The sequence below is a fragment of the Corvus kubaryi genome, unplaced genomic scaffold (assembly GCF_017639235.1).
Source record: "Corvus kubaryi isolate FWS band 111438036 unplaced genomic scaffold, C.kubaryi_AGA036_p1.0 37353, whole genome shotgun sequence".
Classification (NCBI taxonomy): domain Eukaryota; kingdom Metazoa; phylum Chordata; class Aves; order Passeriformes; family Corvidae; genus Corvus; species Corvus kubaryi.
The window spans coordinates 5,339,982-5,360,534 of NW_024581115.1; the positions used below are offsets into that span (position 1 = coordinate 5,339,982).

A 20,553-nucleotide genomic window follows, 5' to 3' on the forward strand; every position below is an offset into this window, starting at 1 on the left:
AGAAGAAAATTCACTTTCCAATCAGCATTGGTGTAGCACACAGAAAAAATGTCAAAACTGCTCTTTTCCTGTAAGCCTTCATCTAATTCTGTGTAGATAACCACCAGAACAGCCTTGACAGCTACTCCCAGTGTTCTGTTTATTGGCAGTATCTATTTAGCAGACAATGCAGGAGCAAAGAGCACATCTCTGAATTACAAGGTGAGCTGAGGTGATGGGTTTGAGCAGACACAAGAATCAACCTCCTCAATTTTCAGAGCTATTGCTGTCCCAGGGCAGAAATAGGATCTTTTGATGTGTTTTATTAAATGTAGGGGAAGAAAAGAAGAGTCTGCTAGAAGAGACAGCAGCTGCTCTCAGTGACAGAGTGCCAGAGAAGGCTGCAGGTACAGGGAAGGGCAGGGGAGATGGAGAGCACATTGCAGGTAAGGAGACTTCAAGGTTTGGCTTGTTCAGCTCAGAGGAACGAAGGCCAAAAAGGGATATGATTCCCACCTATAAATACATGGGGGTGGAAGGAGGGACAAAAATAGCTATCAACTCATCAGGGACATGTTTAGGCTGAAGAAAAAATAAACAACCCCAAGCAATTTTGGGAAAATGTGCACTGAAGTGCTGAAATAGCTCTGATAGAAGAAATTCAAGGAAAACAAACCCCAAACCATCTTATGGCAGAGCCTGACAATTCTGTGAAGGATGACAGGATCCTTGCCTAGGCAGGGGACTGCACAAATCTGCAAGCCCCACACTGCTTCTACCAGAGAATGTTGTACTGCTGACAGCGTGAAGTGTGCAACAGCAAGTCCCTTATAAATCAGGTATTTGACATTTGGAAGCCTCAGTTCTGAACAAATTCCATCCAAGATGAAACTCCACATCTTAAGCCAACACTCTCTTTATTTGATTTAGATGCTTATAAATTCAACAAGATTAAATGAGTCATTCAGGGGATTTCAGGGATTCCATTCCTATGTAACTACAAACCAAATAAATTTTAGGGGAAAAAAAACCAAAGCCTCAGATAGACACAATAAATCTGTACTACTCCATTAGGCAGTTAAAAACCTTCAGGGAGATTCAGATTGAGAAATACAATTGCAGGAGACTCAGCAACATCAGGAAAAAGGCAAGAGGGGTTTTCATGTGTTCCAAGAAGCCACAGGAAGCCAAGAAGTCTTTTTAACAACAAAGTCACTCTGAAGCAGAAAATACAGTGAACTCCTTTTTCTCAGGCTTCATTTTACCTTTCTTTTGGAAAGAGGCAAGAAAAAAATCCTGATGTCTTCTAGGAGTAACCTTCACTGTTAAATTATGCAGAAATACCTAAAGTGACTTGTTCTGTTCCAAGGGGAAAGCATAAATAATGATCCAACACAAAAGCATCCAACAAACTGGCAAGTTTTATTGATCTTTCTTCAACTTCCCAGTATTCACACTTGCTTTGGAGGCCACATAAGAACACTAATGCTCTTTTCTGGGAAGCACTTCCTACCTCAGATCAATAGAAATGTATTTTTTTTCCTTTCTTTCAACTGCAGTCTGGAAGCGGCAAAGTTTGCTGGAGGAAGTGAAAAACAAACCAGGCTGGCTGCACTGAAGGCAACCTGTAAAGCTGCCCATCTTCATCCTATTTAGTCTCTGCTCAAACTATTTATGATTATGAACAAGGTGTTTGGCAACTGCCCCAACTGGGTTAATTCTCTTCACAGAGACTCAGAATTATTTAGGTCATGTAGAAGACCTCCAAGATCACGGAGTCCAACCACTGTCATAAATCAGACAACCCAATTATTCAGTATAGACACTACTAAGGTCTAGATTATGCATTCCAAGCCCAAGAGAGCACTTTTTCTGCCTGTTTTGTTTTTTGAAGCTGGAGATGGGTTAGAAAAAGCCAAGGCAAATCAATTGATGTATCTGCTCCCTGAACAGACAGCCTGCAAGATAAATAAAACATGGACAAAAGAGAAGGATAAAAACAGGAAAACATTCAGCCTGCTGTCCATCATATTCAGGCACTCTCAGGATGACAGGACAGAAAAGCAGCTTCCACAAATTCTCTTCATGGAAACCTATTTGCATGTAAATGACAAAATAACTTCTACATTCCAGGAGATATTTAGGTGGAAACATTTAATTGTGAGGTTATCCAACCACCTTACTCATTTCCCAATGCAAAACACACCCAGAAAAGAATAAAGAGAATACTGGAGAGCAGCGCTCGTGCAGACACAAATCTCATTACAGCAGTAAATCAGTCTGAAATTCTAAAATGTCGTTTTTTGGGGCTAAAATAAAAGAGTGGAGAAAATAGGCACCAGCTGTTGAAATATCCTGCTTTTCCCACCCTTGTGGCAGTGAAATCTGATTCTCTGAAACTGCAGAAAAACTATAAGGAACTGATGAATTTACTGCACTTCACCCAACCAGAATCACCAGTTTACTTTTTCCCAAGGGTCTCTTGGAAGTGAGCATCACATGATGGAATTCCTGTGAATCCCACCAGCACAATCTGCTCCCTACAGCCATTTCCTACCAACACAAATCAGAACAATGTGGACCTCAAAATCACCCCCGATCCAGAGCCACTCCTATTCACTGGTTACATCAGAGTTTTTCAAACCAGAAGCATCCAAAACCTGGCAGATTCGACCCTGCAGGACTTTCTGCTGTCAAACATAAGCTGTGTCATCACTACCACCACATTTTCTAAAGTTGCTTCTGCCACCATGACAAGGACACAGGAACTCACACTGATGCTGTGACCAACGACAGACATTGTACTTCCCTCAGACTGGCTTTTTCCAGGAAATACTTTAAGGCAAGGAATACTGTCATAGACTTCAAGGTACACTGCCCACTTACAGACTTGAGCCCTGAGGAATAACTTGGATTTTGCTGGGATTATTTTATTTGGTTTCATCTTGGTAATCCATGACTCCAGAGTGACTCATTTATAAATCCTGAAGGCATGAAATGTGGGTATTGTAGTGTGGAGGTTTTTTTGGCTTGTTTGGGGTGTTTGTCTGTTGTGGGTTTTTTTTTCTTTGATTCTTCCATTGTTTGCATTCTGCTGTTCCGCACAAAACGTCTGAACTCAGTGAAATTCAGAAATAAACTCAATACCAGATCATTTAAGTCCATTGAGAAATGCAAAGCACTAAGCTATAAGCCTTCAGAGAAGACTTGTGCAGTTGAAAGGATGTCACAATACTTCCATTCTAAAAGGACCAGAACACCAAGTTATTGAAAGAGGGTACCAGGTACCACATCCCCATTGGAACACACACAACAAAAAAAAGCCTCAATTCACATATAGCTCAAATACAAATATTAAGCCTTTATCAGAACAATGACAACCATGACCACCTGACCACTGTGAAACAGCTCCTGCTAGACCTGGCTAAAAGAGCAATTCAGGTCATTTTAATCAATGCTTCCGACAAAAGAGATTTCTGAGTAGTCATTCTCACAATTTATTAATTCTAGCAAAACTAAATTAGAGAAAATAAAATTAAATGGGGTGTAAGAGCCTCTGTTTCTAAAACTCACTTATCTCCCATTAGGTTCATCCCTGAAGCATCAGTTTTCAAACCTGTTTGATGGATTGTTTAATGTCAAATGATTTCAAGGTGATCTAATAATAGTAACAGGAGATGTTTGCATCCCATCTCAGCCTCCTCCTCACCTTGTCAACGTGTGGGTGCCAGTACTCATCGTGTGTTGTCTTGGCTCCTGTGCTGTTCATTCTGGAGAAGAACGTTGGCTTAGTCAGGTACATGGCAGAAGAGCTGATACCAAACACCTGAGCAATCCTTTGCTGGATCCTCTGTCTCACATCCCTGCAAAGAACACACACAGAGCACAGTGCTCAGTCAGTGACACATAAACAAACAAACAAACAAATAAATAAATAGACCCCTTCAGTGATTTTGTTTGGGGTTTGTTGCTTTGGGTTTTTTTAATTCTCAGAATATCAAAGAAAAGAAACTACGTCTCCTGTGGCTTAGGTTTTAAAATTTCTGTCTGTTTTCCTGACTAATTCCACTCCTATCCCACTGCTTGTTAACTGCTGAAAACATTCAGGTCCTTCACATAGATATTTTTAATCCAAAGCGGGGAAAAGTAAAGTTGTATCTTCGTAAAAGGATTGCCTCTGAAGAACCTTCAACTACTTTTAAACCAACTGGTGAAGTCCCTTGGCACCATGAAATTCAGGCTTCTTGGTCAACATATGTATTGGTATTATTGCCAGACTTTTTTTAAATGAATGCAAGATGTCTTTCACAATTACAGTGTACAAACAAGATAATCTGAGAAAACACACTTCTGAAGTTGTGCATGCAATTACATTTGTAGTTTTGTATCTTCCCTTACGTTCCTCCACTCGATAGTACTGAACCTCAGCATAACTTTCAAGAAGTTTTTCCCACTTATTTCTCTAGGGAACTTAAACAGTGACTAAAAAGAAATGACAGAACTAAAACAAGACCTGTGCTGTGTGTCTACAGGCTGTGAAAGTCATCTCTTAAAATCCACAAGTACTAAAAAATCCTAAATATTCATTCTGTTCACACCTAGTCCCTCCCGAGAAACAGAAATAACAGACACAGATTTGATTTTTTAACCTGTCTCACTTCACATTCTTAGGGGTCAATTCAAGCTATTTTACATGTGAAATATCAAAAGCATTCAATGAATTTAGAGGGATTTTCAGGGATTTACATGGCTGCATGAACTGAGGTTTCAAGTTGGGAGCTACACCATAATGGTGGAGTCTGCAAAACTGACACCAGGAGAGAACCCACAGGTCCTTCCTCTCCATGCTGATCTTCCTGTCTGCTTTTTCCAAGGAGCAGGACTGCAGGAAAGGCTCCCAGAAAGCATTAAATGCAATTACTCATTTTGTGAATTGAGAGCAGGGAGCACTTTGAACAGGCCAGCTCAAGAATTCATAGCCACGAACACCAAAGCAGCTGATTCCCTGGCCCTTGCATCAGCCAGCTGGAATAAATCTACTCCCAAGGAGTCAGGCCTTGACATAACAAAGTCTCCAGCAGTTGTCCTGCTCTGTAAGGAGACCTCCCTCTTCTTTCAGCCTGATTCATTTCCCAGTTTTAAAAGCTTTCTATTAAGGTTTGCTGTTTGGTGTTTATAAGGCTCTGTTAAAGCCTCACTCTTCTTTGAGACTGATGCAAAGCCCTCTCAATATGCCAAACACAGCACACAGCTGGTTTGAAAAGTAGAATAAGGTCACTTTTTAGCCTAGAAAAACTCGTCTGTACAGTCTGTTTTCTGCTGGCCATGCAATTTCAACATTTATCAATATCATAACTGCAAGTTTTTCACTCCATTCCCTGCCCTGCTGTTCCAAACACAGCCTACTGGCAAAATACTTAAGGACAAACACGTTGTACTTCACGTGTAAATCAAGAGACAACATAAGCCAAATTTCAGCTTAGAAGGTGCTATCAAGAAAGGAATGAATAAGCCCAAAACTGGGAGAGCCAAATTAATCCCTCAGCCACTTCTCTATGACCCAGAAGCAGCAGGAGCCTCAGGCTGGAGCCTTCCCTCACTGATCCTGGCCTGCTGGCTCTTCAAAACTGTTTGGACAGCTCTCCTGTATTGTGGCTACAAAGGAAATACTTCTTTATGCTGGAGAATATAAGCATTTGTTTTCATAAGCACAGCAACTCTTGTGTCATTCAGACTGCTGAGGTGTACCCTGGCTCTGAGCAGATCCACTAACAGAGCTCTGTGGTGGCAATAAATGCCCAGGTACAGCATCCAGTCAAGAGTATCAGTAACAAATTAATCCTCCTGCCACATCTGTCTGCAGCAGTCCTTGTCCATTTGCACTGAGTCACTGGAAAATATCAAAATGCTCATGCCAGACTTAGGGAAAGACAGACCAGAACGCCCTCAAAGGAGCACATGACCACCAGATTCTGTAAAACAGTTACTGGTTTGGAGTTAGGGTGATGAGGAAGAATTTTAAATTCTAAATTTAAAAAGCCAATGAAGTAGCTGGAAGTCCAAGGAACACAAAACTTGAGAGAAAGGAAGCTCACTAGCTCGCAAAGTAGCAGCAGCAGCACAGACAGCTAAAAGTGCCACTGAGAAATTTCTGTGAGACACAAGCTCTGCCAGACCAACAACAAAAAAATGCAGTGAGGAGCCACTGCGAAGTGTGATCCAATCACGGTGACAGGAACACTCAAAGCTCAATCCCACACAACTTCCTGATGATGCCACTTGTCAGCACTGTCCCAGGGAGCTGACAAAGCAAAGGTCTCCTGCAGGCAGAGAGCTTTAACAGCAATCACACACAGAACAGACACAGGGAGAAAGCAAATTAACAGCTCTTCCTCTGCTCCTCCTATGTCTCTGCCTTCATAAGCTGTAAGGCTTTGGGAATAAATCTTTGATTGTGCTGTTTTCTGCTCAAGTCACCCCTTACAGCAAGCATCCTGATTAAAGGTCTCCCTTCTGAATAAACATTTCATTTATTATGTGAAACAGGAGGGATTGCTGTAATGTGCTTGGCAGATGGTGGTTAAAATATCAACCCAGAAAACATAATTGATTCTGAAGCAACATAATTTTGACAGAGACAGTTTAGAAATCCTGGCTCAGGATGCCTACTCAGCTGCGTTATTGTTGCAATCAGTAATACTTAGACATGAATTACATTCAGTTATTTCTCTCAAGAGTGTATTTTTAAAGTGACCTTGGTAGGTAAGGGAAAGTAACAAAGATAAGTGCTCCCCAAAATAGCATAAAACCATTCATTAAGGCCATAAAGTACTACAGTCCATGCTAAAGCACTGTCATTTATAGGAACAGAAGCATTTAATAATATATTTTGTATTAGCTTCATATCCAGCAGGCTGAAACATCTCCTATACTGGCATGAAATCCCAACTGAATATTGATATTCCCTAGCAGCTGTCTCAGCTCACAGCATGAATTTATAAAGTTATTGAAAAATTGAATGCTTCTGTTCATGTGAAACAGAAATTACACATTTTCTTTATGCAAAGTTCAATAATAATCAAGGAATCATCTAATCTTTGCAATTTTGGGATCAGAAGTAAAAACATTTTAAAGAAGTTCATCTATAAAGACAATGACATCTAAAAACAGCTGTTAAACAGAAATAAGCTTAAAGTGATTAGTGTTTTAGGATTATATTAATTAATTACTATTTTAATAAAACTAATAAACCCATTTGGCTACTTGACATTCCTTCCACCACTAGAGGGAGGTCAGATTCCTTCACACAGGCAAGGAAAAAAAAAAAGACCAAAAAAAAAAAAAAGAGTTAAAATGTTCAAATCAGGGACATTTCAAATTACCAGAAACCAACTGAAATGCATTAACTAAAGAATTATTGTGTCTAGTCAACAAAGAATGCTTGTTCCTAAACTTTGGCCACACACCTTTGCAGCCACATGGAACTCGTTAGGTTTGTTGTGTTTGTTAGGTGTATGAGCAGGGCTGCAGGAAAGCTGAGAGCATCAGATGCCAGAGCTGTTACATTACAGAGCTATTTCATCCTCTGGCTGCTTCTCCAGCCAGAACATGACTAATCTGAAGTCCTTCCACTTCCTGCTTTACCACGTTTAATGTTTTGCTACACTCTGCCTCAAAAAACCCCAAGCTCCTAATGCAGTAATAGCCCAGAATTGTGGCTATTATCTCGCACAACCCCTTGGATAACACGTGAAAGAGGAGATAATGATGAAGGATTTTCCATCCCAGCTCTCATGGTCCAGCAGATCCCCCAGAGCTCAGATCAGCAGCTCTCCTTGCTGGCTGGGAGGGAAATTTGTGGTGCTGCCAGCACCCAGAGTACATTCACACCATAAAACTGCAGCTCAAAGCAGCTGATGTTGTTTATTGGTCACCAAAAAGTCCTTTTACTTCTCTTCCTCATCCTAATTCTCAGAGATTACTATTTTGAGCTGCAAAATCCAGTGTATGAATGCAAATCCCAACCTGCACTCTACAAAAACACTCCAGGACATAAAAGTTCTGGTTTGTGGTTCATTCAGCAGTTATTGAAAATCTTTACCGGTATAAGGCAAAATCCTCTTCTGTGAAGATGTCCTGAATTTTGTCCCCAAAGTACCTGAAAAATTAAACAACAGTCTAAAAGAGGAGTTGCTGAATCAGACTGAGCAACACCAAGACACCTTCTCATCCCCAACCCTGCTTTACCCACAATCAGAAAGTGAGAACACAACACAAAAAAATGTTACAAAAAAAGCTTTTGAGCATGATGTCCAAAAGCAATGCTAAAAGATCAAGTGTTAAAAGATTAAAGGATTGAAATGCTGCAACTGGTAATGGAATTCCTCAGGCATTAAAAAAATCCCCTCCCACATCATGAAATAAGCACATGGATTCAAGTTTTTAAGGGTTCAGGCTATTTGATTTCTTCCACTGCTGACAAACTAAACTATAACTGCGAAAAAATACTGATTTACTGGTGCAAGAACATAAAAATAAAGATAATGGCAGCTTTCAAAGTGCCCAGTTCAACAAAAGATCCGTTTTCATGCCAGGAAAGCTCTTTAACAAGTCACATAAAGTGTGGTGAATCCAACCATCTTCCAGAGTTTCTCATCATTAATCCCAGCCCGGGGGCTTGAGACACTGAAGAGGCAGTGGGCAGGGAAGGGGAGGGATGACAGGAGGCAGGAAACCACAGCCCCGTTTTACCTGTACAGATTAACAAAATGCTTCCCCAGGGAAAGAGCTCCAGAGTGCAAATCCAAAATTGATGCCTGGAAAAGGAAACAAAGAAGGAAAAATGAGCATGAAAAGGTTTTATCATTACTCAACTATGACCTTTAATAACTGTCCAAAGTTGGCTCTCACTTTCCACAGCCTCCCAAGTAAAAATAGTAGCTTCCAGCCTTTGGGTTCACAATATAACATTTATTTTACAACTACAAACCTCCCTCAGATCCCTGAAGAGATGCAGAGATTATTGAGGTACTATAAAAAAAACCATAGGACTGCTGTTCCTGAGACTCAAACCTGACAGGGAAATGCCAGAGTCTCCCCACCATGGGCTCAGGGTAAAACACTGCTCCAGGATCCCTTCCTGAAGGCATTTCCCTTCCACAAAACGATGAATCATTTTCCAATACTTGTGAAGTGCTCAAGTAGCAGCACTAAGGTTTATATTGCCCTGCATTTGTTATTAAAACTTCTCCTTCACATGAGTTCCTGTATACTTCTCATATTTAATACAGACATTAAAAAGTCTGTTTAAAAGAACAATTAGAATTCTAAGGCTTACTCGAGCCAAACTTTCTTTTCCTCAATTTCTAAGCTGCTGTAAAAGAAAACCACACAGTGGAAAGTTTTCACATATGAAAATTCAATCCATTTCTTCATCCAATTCAAGCCAAACTCTTCTGCTGAGCTCCCAACAAGCTGCAAAGATTAGAATTCAGACTTGCCAGGATAGAGAGCTACCTCACAGGACTCTAAAATATTTCTCTAAATTGAATAAAGTCCCCTTTTGTATGTCCCCTGCTGTCCACAAAATACACGTTTGTTTTGTATCAGTTCAAAAGTATTTAAAAATGTAACTGTCTGATAGAAGTCTTTTTGTCTTTTACACTGGAAATATCAAATAGCAACAGTGCCTGACTGGCACTGAAGTAATGACATCTCTGATGTACAATATCTGGGCACTCATCTCAGAATTTGGCATTGTTTTGATGCACCACAGACCATTCACATTATTCTAACAAAATCCCAGCAGTAATTAACACTGGTGACAGAGGAACACGCTCGGAACAGTCCCTCAGAAAATCTCTGCAGCCTCAATTGCTCTGAGCATTACAAGAGATAATAACAACCTTTTTTTAATAAACCTACTCAAATAACCTTTGAAAAAATACACAAAGTAGTAAGTTATTCAAGTGGACACAGCATGAGCTTTTCAGATTTGCCATTCCCAAAGTTCTCCAAAAGCTTCAGAGAACTGTTAAGAAAACAAGTAATCTCACACTCATGCAAGAGCAGCTCTTGTATTAAGCTTTACTCAAGCTTCAGAAGCAAAATACTTACATTTACTGGATTCTGGTTCTGTACAAAAATCTAACCCACAACTAGAAGTAAAACTGCTCCTGTGTAGCTTCAAAAGTATGTTTTTGACCATATTAGATTATAAGAAGTAGCACAACACAGCTGAGAAGATGAATTGAATTTAAAAACAAATTGCCTTTCTAACTCTTCCCACATGCTTCTCAAACTTACATATTTCTTCTCACTCCCCAAGCTCCAGATGATAAAGTTAGGAAGAGCCAAAATAACAAAATGAATCAATAAAAGACACCCCCAAGAATTATAATTACTCCATAGCTGAGAAGGCAATAGCTACAATACAAAGCCTAGAAAAGCCAGATAAAGGCTGAAGAGGGAATCTGAAAAAGAAAGGACATTCTCCAGGGTTGTTTCAGACAGGGGAAAACAACTGCATGCCAAGACAGGGACTTGCTTATACATAAGCACAGAGCTCTTTGCCTAACAGCCACCTAGGAAAGAAACCTGAACACATCTATTTTGGCCTCCGTCACTTCAGAATATTAAATCTTTTCAGTATCATTTCTGACACTGAGAACAAATCTTGGTTACTTCAAGTCCCCCTCTCTGATCAAGGGCCAGTGTGCAGTTCAGGACAGTGTTCCCAGGCTGAAAGGTCTACAAGGTTTGTCTAAAGATGGCAAACACACACCCATCCCTATTTCTGACAGACTGTTTGACAGAATTACCCCCGTATCTTGATTTACAGAACTCTCTATAGAAGTGAAACAGAACCTCCTTAAAAAAATAAAAAGTACAAACATATGTTCTTTTGGACCTGTTAGTCCCATATTCTCTACCCTCTTACTGCTAAAAGAATTCAAAACGAATATGCAAGTACCCAGCACCTCTCAGCACATGGCAAAAAGGATCAATTTTCCCATCTTGGAAAGCCTGACTGGCCCTGCCTTTGTTCCTCAAAGTGTTCACATCCCCACCAGTTCCTCCAGCCTGTAAAAGGTTTTATGTGATAATTTGAAAGAAAGCAGCAGACACACTACCCAAAGGAGAAAAATTTAAAAAAACCCCTTATTTCTACTTGTCTTTAGAGGAGCTGGAGCTTCCAAACCCTGCCCCACTGCTCCTGTGGGAATGCTCACATGCTTCAGCTGAGGGACAAGAATGGAGGCTCTACATGGGCACAGCAAAGGTGGTGTCACTGCAGGTAGCCTTGCACACACTCTTCAGAACAATCCCACCTTCAAACACCCTTCCCTCCCGGAAGCACGAGCAGGCAGACAAGGGTTCTGGTCTTAGGGAAATGCCTTTTCCAATTACACTGATTAAGGAGGAGACACCAGTGTAACCAGTCTGAGTTACACTCAGCCAGCCTGGGGGAGGTTCAGGTTACTGCTGGGGAAGTTAAATGCAGTATTTGGCTACAGAGTCCAGCACGAATTTAAACCAGATACAGACTGGACACAACCAGTTCCTCTCCAGCTTCCTTATCTTATCAGCCAAGATAATCACACCAACACAGAGCTGGAAGGAAGGTGAAAGATGCTGCCAAGTGCATCTTTCACCCCTGATACTTGTTTCCTATGCACTATCAGGAGGCTAATTAGGAAGGAAGAAAACTCTGCAGCCTGCACTAGAGGTGTGAGATAGGATGAGCTTTCTGCACAGGCTTGATGTCCTCCCTGGAAAAGGCAGAGCTGGCAGCATTTTGAGGACTTCAGATTTTGGCTGAGAGGGCTGAAAGCAGAACAAGGGATAAGTCTGCAGAGCCACTGGGCTGGAGGGCCCACACCAGAACCCCTTGTTTGGCATCACAGTTTGTTTGCTTCTCCCAGTGATTAAACAGTTTAATTTTCCCCTGCAAAGGGAGGTCTGGGTGCCTATTCCTGCCAGTTCTGCTGGAAGGCAGGACACAGACTGCAGCTGACTGGCTCACCAAGGGATTTCTTTTCTGGGGCTTTGAAATAAATGCCAATAGGTCTGATAGTAAATGAGTTGTCTCATTTACACCAGAGGGCTGCTGTGACGGCAGCTCCTACAACACCTGAGTGAATGAGTCAGGACTGAAGTGTTCACACAAGCAGGGGTGACATGCAGGAAAATATTAAGGAGGGAAGAATTATAAAATCATAGAAGGTTGAGAAGGGAAATGTCATCTACATGAAGAAGAAAAAACCTAAGCTGAGGCAAACATCAAGACAACTAATGCAATTCCCACTCTGTGAATAAGAAACAGAGTATAAAATGACTTTACAGAGACAGATGTACAAGGGAAAGCAGCTTGCTGGTGGAGAAGATATTCCTGTTTGGATTCTGCTGAAAGACAGACCAGAAGATTACCATGGCCCCTCTAGCTTCACTCTCTGTGTGTCTGCATAAATAAATATAAAGCCAGGAAAAGTTAGAAAGGAAGATAAGAAAGCTCAGCGTGACAATTTGAGTGTGACCCCCGGGAAGCCTCAATAATTCAGATGTTTGTCAAGACTTTCTCAACATAAAAAGATGGAATGGGAAACAAGTTTTGGTGCTATGTTCCAGTACTCCAGGAAAGGGCAGCAAACAAAGGGAGGACAGAACTGACAAAGTCACAAATTGCAAGTTTTGACCTCTAAATCAGTAAGTTATATCTAGACACACAGACACAAATCCACTTCTGAGAATTCAAAACATAACAACTATGACAGGCAAAAAAAAACAAACCAAAAAACAAAAACCCCAGACATGTTGCTTACAAAGGGGTTAAGAGGAAAACCCCAGGCAACGAAAATGCAGTCTGCACCACAATAGAAACCTGCAGAAGTTTTATTTGGACTAGCAGAAAGAACATAGTGGCTAAAGAAAGAATTTAAAATAATTAAACAGTAAGTTTGAGGTATTTTAAAGGAAAAATTAGTCTTACAGCAGACATAATTGGACAGAATTATCCAAACACTCTAAAGACATTTAAAGCAACAAGCCAGACCTACTCCAAGTGGCTGGAAGCTTGGGAGCATACAAACATAGCTGGATGAACTAAGGCTTGAAACATTCTGTATGCTCTGTGGGTAAGAGACTGGAAAAGATGAAAGGCTCAAATGAAGACAGACAGTTTCACCTAAAGCCCATCAGCACACAGGCAGCAGGATCCAACAGTATCTGAGAGCCAGGACAGCACTGCCAAGAAAAGATTTGCTCCATGACACCGGGAATATGGGCTGGCACATGGGGAAAGGAAGAGGAAAATGGCAGCACAAGAGACAGAGGTATAAAAGAAATGAGGTAAGGAAAGTGTATTTAAAGGCTTCTCCTGAATGTGATTCTTCCCTGTGGTGGTGGGGAGGCCCTGGCACAGGTTGCCCAGAGAAGCTGTGGCTGCCCCATCCCTGGCAGTGTCCAAGGCCAGGCTGGACAGGGCTTGGAGCAACCTGGGACAGTGGAAGGTGTCCCTGCCATGGCAGGGGGTGGGACTGGATGATCTTCAAGGTCCCTTCCAACCCAAACCATTCTATGATCCATTCTATGACTCTACAGTTTCCCAGCAACACTGGTCAGCTCTTGTTTCTAACATCTTTCCGTTTTTATCCATTATTTTGGGTAAGTGCTCAATACAACATTACACTTTCTTCCTGAACCTTTCCCCGAGGATTAAGAGCACACAAAAACTTCCTCACATTTACAGATGATGAGACATGTGAGAAGGCTTGGCTCAGAGCCCAGACCTCTCCATGGACATTAGATTTTTAACAGATTTATTTTATTGCAGAGAGAGAATCATCTTTCCCTCATTTTCCTCCCCTTAAAAAAAAAGGCACAATGAAGCTTCCAAAATAACAGAGACGATGGATTTATATTTGTCTGTCACTCTGGCTTGTTGTCCAACTAAGCCAGCTCAGCACCCCTGCCCAGCTCTGGGCTTTGAGCAGTGTTTACCTCCCCCTCTCATCTCTTCCCAGCTTTCTCTGCCTCAGTTTCCCCAGTTCCTGACCCCCAGCTGGACAACACCTTTCTGTGCTCCAGATCCAAGCTCTGAGTGTTCCACCTTGCCATTCTAATCCCTCTTTGTGGGAGAGCAATGAAAAATCACACCTAGTCCCAAAAGCAGAGGAGAGGAAACCCACGTGGCAGCCCCAGGAGCCACAGTGGGGGTCCCAACAGGCACAGCAATGCAACCACAGAACTGAAAAAAATCCAAGGGTTCCCAACAGAACTGAACACAGAATGCTAAATTTTTTAAACACATTGTTTAGGATGGGCAGCACTGCTTCAGTTCCCCAGTTTGTATTTTTTGCAGATCTTTCTCAGCAATCACAAGGACAATATAGTCTTATTTTTTTCCACTGAAACCCTTCTCCTTTTTTTTGCTAATACATGCCCTAATTCAGCAGAGGCCTAAAGAAGTGGCTGTGTTTACAAATACTCAAGAAACAGTTCCTGTCCACACACAAAAACATTCTGAGCACAAAGCTTAAAATAAATAAATTAAAATAAATGCGCTTGTTAAAGAGAAGTGGGATTCTTTCAATTTAAAGAGTATTATTCCAAGGTCTCCTTAAGAAATTACATGGGTTTTTTGTCACAACACAAAACCAATCTTTACATAATGCTGTGAAACACTGTAATTTACTTTCAGAAGTCAAACTTTTGCAGTTCTGCTACAGCAACTGTTTCCAGATTGTGAAAAACGAGGTTCACTCTTAGTAAAATCTGAAGGAAAGTTTAATAAAAGGGACAATTAGGAGACAACAGCAAAAAGGGCGGTACGGCCGGGTGCTTCGGCAGAGAGCCAAAGGCACAACTCTACATCCAGAAGATCGGCTTTAAAAGTACATCGCTTATTTTGTATTCATCACCATCATGCATCATTCATTAACTCTTTGGAGTTGCTGAGTATCATCTTATCAGTCTTATCTTTTTCCTTGGCTCCATTCCATCTGGTTTCGGGTTCTTTTCTTCTGATAAGATTTTCCAGGAATGTGACGACCCTTCCCAAACTGAGCACCCGAACTACAGCCATTCTACAGCGTTACATTACAGAACCCAGGCAAAGCTTTTCTCACATTAAGGAACGTGAAAAAAGCCAACATCACAATCCATTCATAACAATGATGGAACACGCAAAAAGCCAACATCACAGTACATTTATAACACAGATGAAGACAAAATCAGTTCAAGAGAGGTGCTAGAAATAAATAAATAAATACAAGGAAATGGCAACTGTATTGCAGAAGTCAGGAGTTACACTGCTAGCAGACGTATTATTAATGGGAAATAACTCTCCAAACCAATTTTTTTCCAAGTCTGAATGGAAGGAAAAAATCTCCATCTCCTCACCTCAGCCCCAAAAAAATGCATTTATAATCTCGCCTTGGCAGTAAAAGAATGTAGAAAGTAAAAGGACACTGCTCACCCCTCCATCAGATCCTCCCAAGGACAGTCCCCTCTCTGCTATTCTGCAGGCAAAACAATAAGCTCAGATGAGAACTGAAGTCTGATTACTTTGTCCTTTAATGTCCTTATTTACAACACCTAACTCCTCAGTAAGTAGTACTTGATGCATCAGATATAACCCCAGTGAGTTAACAGAAGCTCCCATTTCTTAGAAACCCTTACAGCCTGTCATGAAAATAAAGTATTTGTGTTGCAGAACATTTCTGAGCTTGCAGCTCCCTTCCACAAATCCCAAAAATACCCTGAAAACAGTCCCTTCACAGAGGACTACAGGGTCAGCTGCAGCTGGTGATTACCCAGACAGAGACACAGCTGCAATAAAGCTTACATTGTTTTGTTCTGCTTTTACAGGCCAAATGGAGGCCAAGTGAAAGTCCTTTAAAACTTATTTAATTAATTTTCCTTTCTTTCTGTGAAGTGTTCACACCCCTCAGAGACAGGAAGATTCTGTGTGAAAGAACTGCCCCCATTACAGTAAAAATGGAAAATGGCTTTAATAACAAAAATTCCATTGTTTTAACCAGTCTAACCCATCCTACACCTCAGACTGGCACAATGTCATTGAAATCAGTGCTTTTAAAAGTTTGAGCTAAAAGAAAAATTACCTACGAATTCTTTCAGCTTCTTCCCTTGTGATTACAGCATCGGTCACACCTCTTCCACACTTCCTAGGAGTGCACCCTGCAACACAAAGAGGAAGAAGAAGAACCCATTGAAACCACTTCAACCACCTGAAGGGCAGCTTTTTAAATGAGACTTTGCACAAAAGTCTCTCTTGAAGTCACTCTTGAAGCACACGGCTTGGATATGCAAGGTAAAAAAGCTCTCCTAAAATTCATTGCTAAGAAATCTAACATTAAATTTTAAAAACTCCTGGGAGTAACAAGTCAGCAGCAAGAGTTCCAGGTGAAGAATATATGAAAGTTCTTATAAGTCTGGTTACAACAATCTTCAGGCAAGAAGAAGAAATAAGACCAGTTCTGAGCCACCAGAGACCTTGGGATGTTAGATTTGGCACTTTTCTGGGGACAATCCATATACAGATGTAAAGCCACAGGAGAGATGGGCTGAGTGTGTTTTCTGACACCTGCCAAAGCATTCAGTGCTGCTGAACTAAGTGGCACTTCAAGGATTATTTGTTCATCAGAACACAAAACTCCTGGAAAGAAATCAATCAATTCACCCATGGAGGACAAAAGCATCAGTCTGCTCTGATCAAAAGCAACTAATAACAATGACCAGGCTGATAGGAGAAGTTTTGCCGGGAATTTTGTACGAATTTCCAAGGGAAACCTGATGTTAAGTAGAGAAGAATTAGGAAGGAGTAAACTCAAAGGAGAAATTCAATACTCCAGGACAAACCTGGCTATTGAGAGCTTCCTTTCTACAACACTCTGCAAAGTTTTCTGATTTCAGAAGAGATTTGTTCCTTTTCCAGCTGCAAATATCAGCACAGCTCTTATCCTTTGGAAAGGCTGGTGCTGGAGAGTCCAGGCTTGGCAAAACTACAGGGTTACCCTCAGACAATTGTTACATGTCTGGGGTCTCTGACAGAGAACTGGCAAAGAGTACTGGAAGCAGGAGATGTTCTGAAGGCAACAGTGTAAGTTTTCCCAAATGGAGAAAAAAACTCCAACAAACAGAAAAATGTAGTCCAGCATAAAGTCAGTCAGGTACCAACAATACAGCACAAACACTGGGCAAATTCTAAGGAAAAACCAGAACAGTCTGAAAACAATTCCAGCAGTAAGAATGTGTCCTCTTTGTCTTAGAGACCATGGCACATGTGAACAATAAAGTGTCAAAGGCATACCTGGAGAATCTCAGGAGAAATTCAGATTAATATGGCAAGTACCCAGTAGCTTCCACAGATGTGTGCCCAGCAGACACAAAACCATCCCTTTATCTAATAAGGCACCATCAGCTTTGGCTATCGGGCAAATCAAGGTAAAGGAGGAACATACCAAAACATGTAAAAACACAAGTACTGTCTCTGGCCCCTGCTCCTGTTCAGCACAAAAACCAGAATGTAACACAAAGGACCAAGCGCCCAAAGTGCACCTACTTAGGGGTATTTAAGTGTCTCCTACTTAGTGGTATTTAGCCAAGAACCACTTACTGCTGAGACAGAGATAATTCACAGGAGGAAAAAGCTCCATTAACATGTTCCCCTGATGCACAGGATCACAGAAAAGTTTGGTTGGAAGGGACTTTGGAGATCATCTCATTCCATGTCCTGTCCTGGGCAGGAACAATCCACCTCAAAGCCAGACAAGAGCAGGCGAAGATTTACAGCTGCCATCCCCACAGCAGTCTGCCTTAGACCTTTCCAGGCAACTCTGCTTTCCACTTCCCCTGACCTTGTCTCTGGAAAAGCACCTTAACTCTGTCTCCTGGGCAGTGGCCATGGATGCTGTGTGCACTGACACAAAATGTCAACACACAGGAGAAGTAAGGTTTCATCACGCACAGTAGCCACAGTAGGTGTAAGTAGTTAACGTGTCTCAGGAGAACAGAAATGGCCAAGATCTGGCCACAGAGCTTAGAATGCAGGTGAGACTGTGCTCATATAGCACCCAACCTTCTGCAAATATAATCAGTTAAGTGCTTGGCCTCTGAAACATAGCAAATTTTATTTGGTATGAAGCATGTTTAGAGGCAGGCAGTGCTATGGAAATAAATCCTGTTCTGACACCAGCTACCAAATCACTTGAAGCAAACTGGAAGCTCAGTTGCACCAAGTTCAGCTGGAAGCAGGGACAGGTGCATAAATAAAAAGCTCATTTTAGCTGTGGAAACTTCACAGCTGAGCATCAGACACTGAGCAGTGACAGGAATGCGTCTCCTCCTGACACAGAGCCCACAGCTGTGGGTGCCACGCCAGAGTAAAGAGTGAGAATAAAAAGCTATTGAGTGACAGAAACCTACTTCCCAAGTGCCTAAAGCTGCCGAGCTGATCCATAATGTGCATTTTCTGCCTCGCTCGGCTGCGGGGAACGGGACACACACAAAGCTCCTCCGCAGCTCATCACCACCCTCGCGTGGGGAAAAGCCCAGCACAGAGCTCGCTGGCAGCTCGGCTGCAATTCACCAGCTAACAGCGGCTCACCGCTCCTAACCCACATCAATCACGGCACTTGAGCAGCAGCACCAAGCGAACAGCTAATTAGAAAGGCGAGTCAATGGTCCCCATACAAAGCCAAGAGGTGACACCTCACTCTGCAGCCTGCTGCTCCCCAGGATACCCCCAGAAATGAAGAACACGTACATTTCTTTTCCTGGAGAGATGTGCTTGAAGTTCCTGCCCACCCCAAAGTTCCAGCTTTCCTTACAGTGAAAAGAATAGAATGAAAATTAAAGAATAGAAAGGAAACAATGAAAAGAGTAACTGGAGGGATGGCCCAGACCACAAGTCCACAGCTCAAAAAATTGCTCTTGCAAGCCAGGGAAGGCAAAAATAAGGTTTTGTTGGTTTGGGGGCTTTCTTTTGGTAAGCAAACACCACAGTAGCAGAATCCAGAGACTTTTAGCCTCAGTTCAATCACAACCAAATCTCCAGCTGCAGTTTTCTCTGGCCTTGCACTATGCAAATGCAGCCAGCAGCAGTTTCCCCTCACAGTAATTGTGAAAAGTTAACACAGAACATATGTTTTCATGTGTTCTGTCAAAAAAAAAAAACCTACCGTACCAAGACAGTTTTCTTGGTCTAAATAACATTTAGGATGAATCCTCCAAAAAAAGACGCTTCAGTAGCAGCACTGAGGAAAAACTATGTGACACCAGACCGTATATGAACTTTTGTTTAATAAGTCTTTTTGACCAACAGCACCAGGACCAGCCACCTGAAGAGCACAGGGGGCTGCAACCTGTCAAACACTTTCTGTCAGAACTGGCACAGAAGAAAGTTAAAAATTGCAGAACCACAGAACAGCCCAGGTGGGAAAGGACCTCCAAAGATCATCTGGTTCAGCTTTTTGTGGTCAAGAGAGCCTGGATAAGATTACCTAACACAATGCTCAGTCACACCCTGGAAACCCTCAGTCACAGGGTCTGCACTGCATCCTTGGGGAGGTTGTTCCAGTGACTGAGTGTTCTCTCTGTAAAGATTTCTTTCTTACATCAAGATGAAACCTTGCCCAATGCAAGCTGTACCCACTGTGCCTTGTCTTCTCCATGCAGCTCCTTGCAAAGGCAGAGCTTCTGTCCTCTGTAGCTTCGCTTTAAGTACTGGAGTACTGGGATGTGTTCTCCCTGAGCCCTCTCCAGGGAAAGGAAACCCAGCACCCTGAGGCTTTCCTGAGAGGTTCTCCAGCCCCTTGATCACCTTTGTTCTTCCTCAGCTCCAAGCAGCTTCTTCCAGCCTCCAGCTTTGTGTCAGCAACTGTTTTCTCAGCAACATCATGAACCAGATACAACCACCAATTTGGCTAAAAACTTAACTCAGATGTATTACTTTTTGTAGATCCATCAGCTTATCAGTCAACACACAGCCAGACATGCTGACAAAAACCAAGAGCAGAGCTGCTCTCTGGCGGCTGTACCAACTAAAAATGTTCACCACAACACACTTTGCAAATCTGAAAGAGAACATCAGCACTGCTCATCCACGGAAGCTGCAAGTCAGACTCCCACTGCTCTTTGTAGAGAAGATTAAAATCTTCCATGTCTCTTGAAGAACCAACACCAACACTCCAAAAAAAGAAAAGTGCCAGGGGGAACAGGTACCAATTTGACAGAAAACAGGCTCAGCTGAAAGACACAAAGAAGTGCTTTGCAGGCACCCCGCCAAGCTACTGGCAGCCACACATCTCAGAACAAGCGTGTCAGAAGGTGGCACTTGTACAATCACCGCATGCTGGTGGCACAGACAATGTCCTGAATCAGTTCCACTCCACACCCCGTACGGTATTGACCAGCAGCAAACTCACTCAACAAGCCTATTACAGGAATCAACAGAGTATGAAAGAAACCAGAAACAGACTTAGCAAAAGGTTTATTTCATAGAGTCCAACCAAAGCAGTTTCAGAAGAGAGTTATGTAGGAATGACAGAAAAATAA

General features: G+C 42.0%; 1 protein-coding gene across 5 annotated transcripts in view; it reads right to left on the bottom strand.

Moving 5' to 3' along the window:
* OGFOD3 (2-oxoglutarate and iron dependent oxygenase domain containing 3) overlaps window positions 1–20,553 on the bottom strand; it is a 43,560-nt gene that overhangs the window by 22,126 nt on the left and 881 nt on the right. For 4 of the 5 annotated variants that reach the window (XR_006016776.1, XM_042032690.1, XM_042032687.1 and 1 more), the window contains exons 3-7: window positions 16,101–16,176; window positions 15,455–15,497; window positions 8,731–8,795; window positions 8,081–8,137; window positions 3,689–3,842 (exon numbers count right to left, since the gene is read on the bottom strand). Coding sequence is in view for 4 of the 5 variants with exons in the window: in XM_042032690.1 (XP_041888624.1) it covers window positions 3,689–3,842; window positions 8,081–8,137; window positions 8,731–8,795; window positions 15,455–15,497; window positions 16,101–16,176 (395 nt within the window). In the remaining variant the exon portion in view is untranslated. The remainder of the gene's footprint in view (window positions 1–3,688; window positions 3,843–8,080; window positions 8,138–8,730; window positions 8,796–15,454; window positions 15,498–16,100; window positions 16,177–20,553) is intronic. The other variant, XM_042032689.1, reaches the window with a different exon arrangement.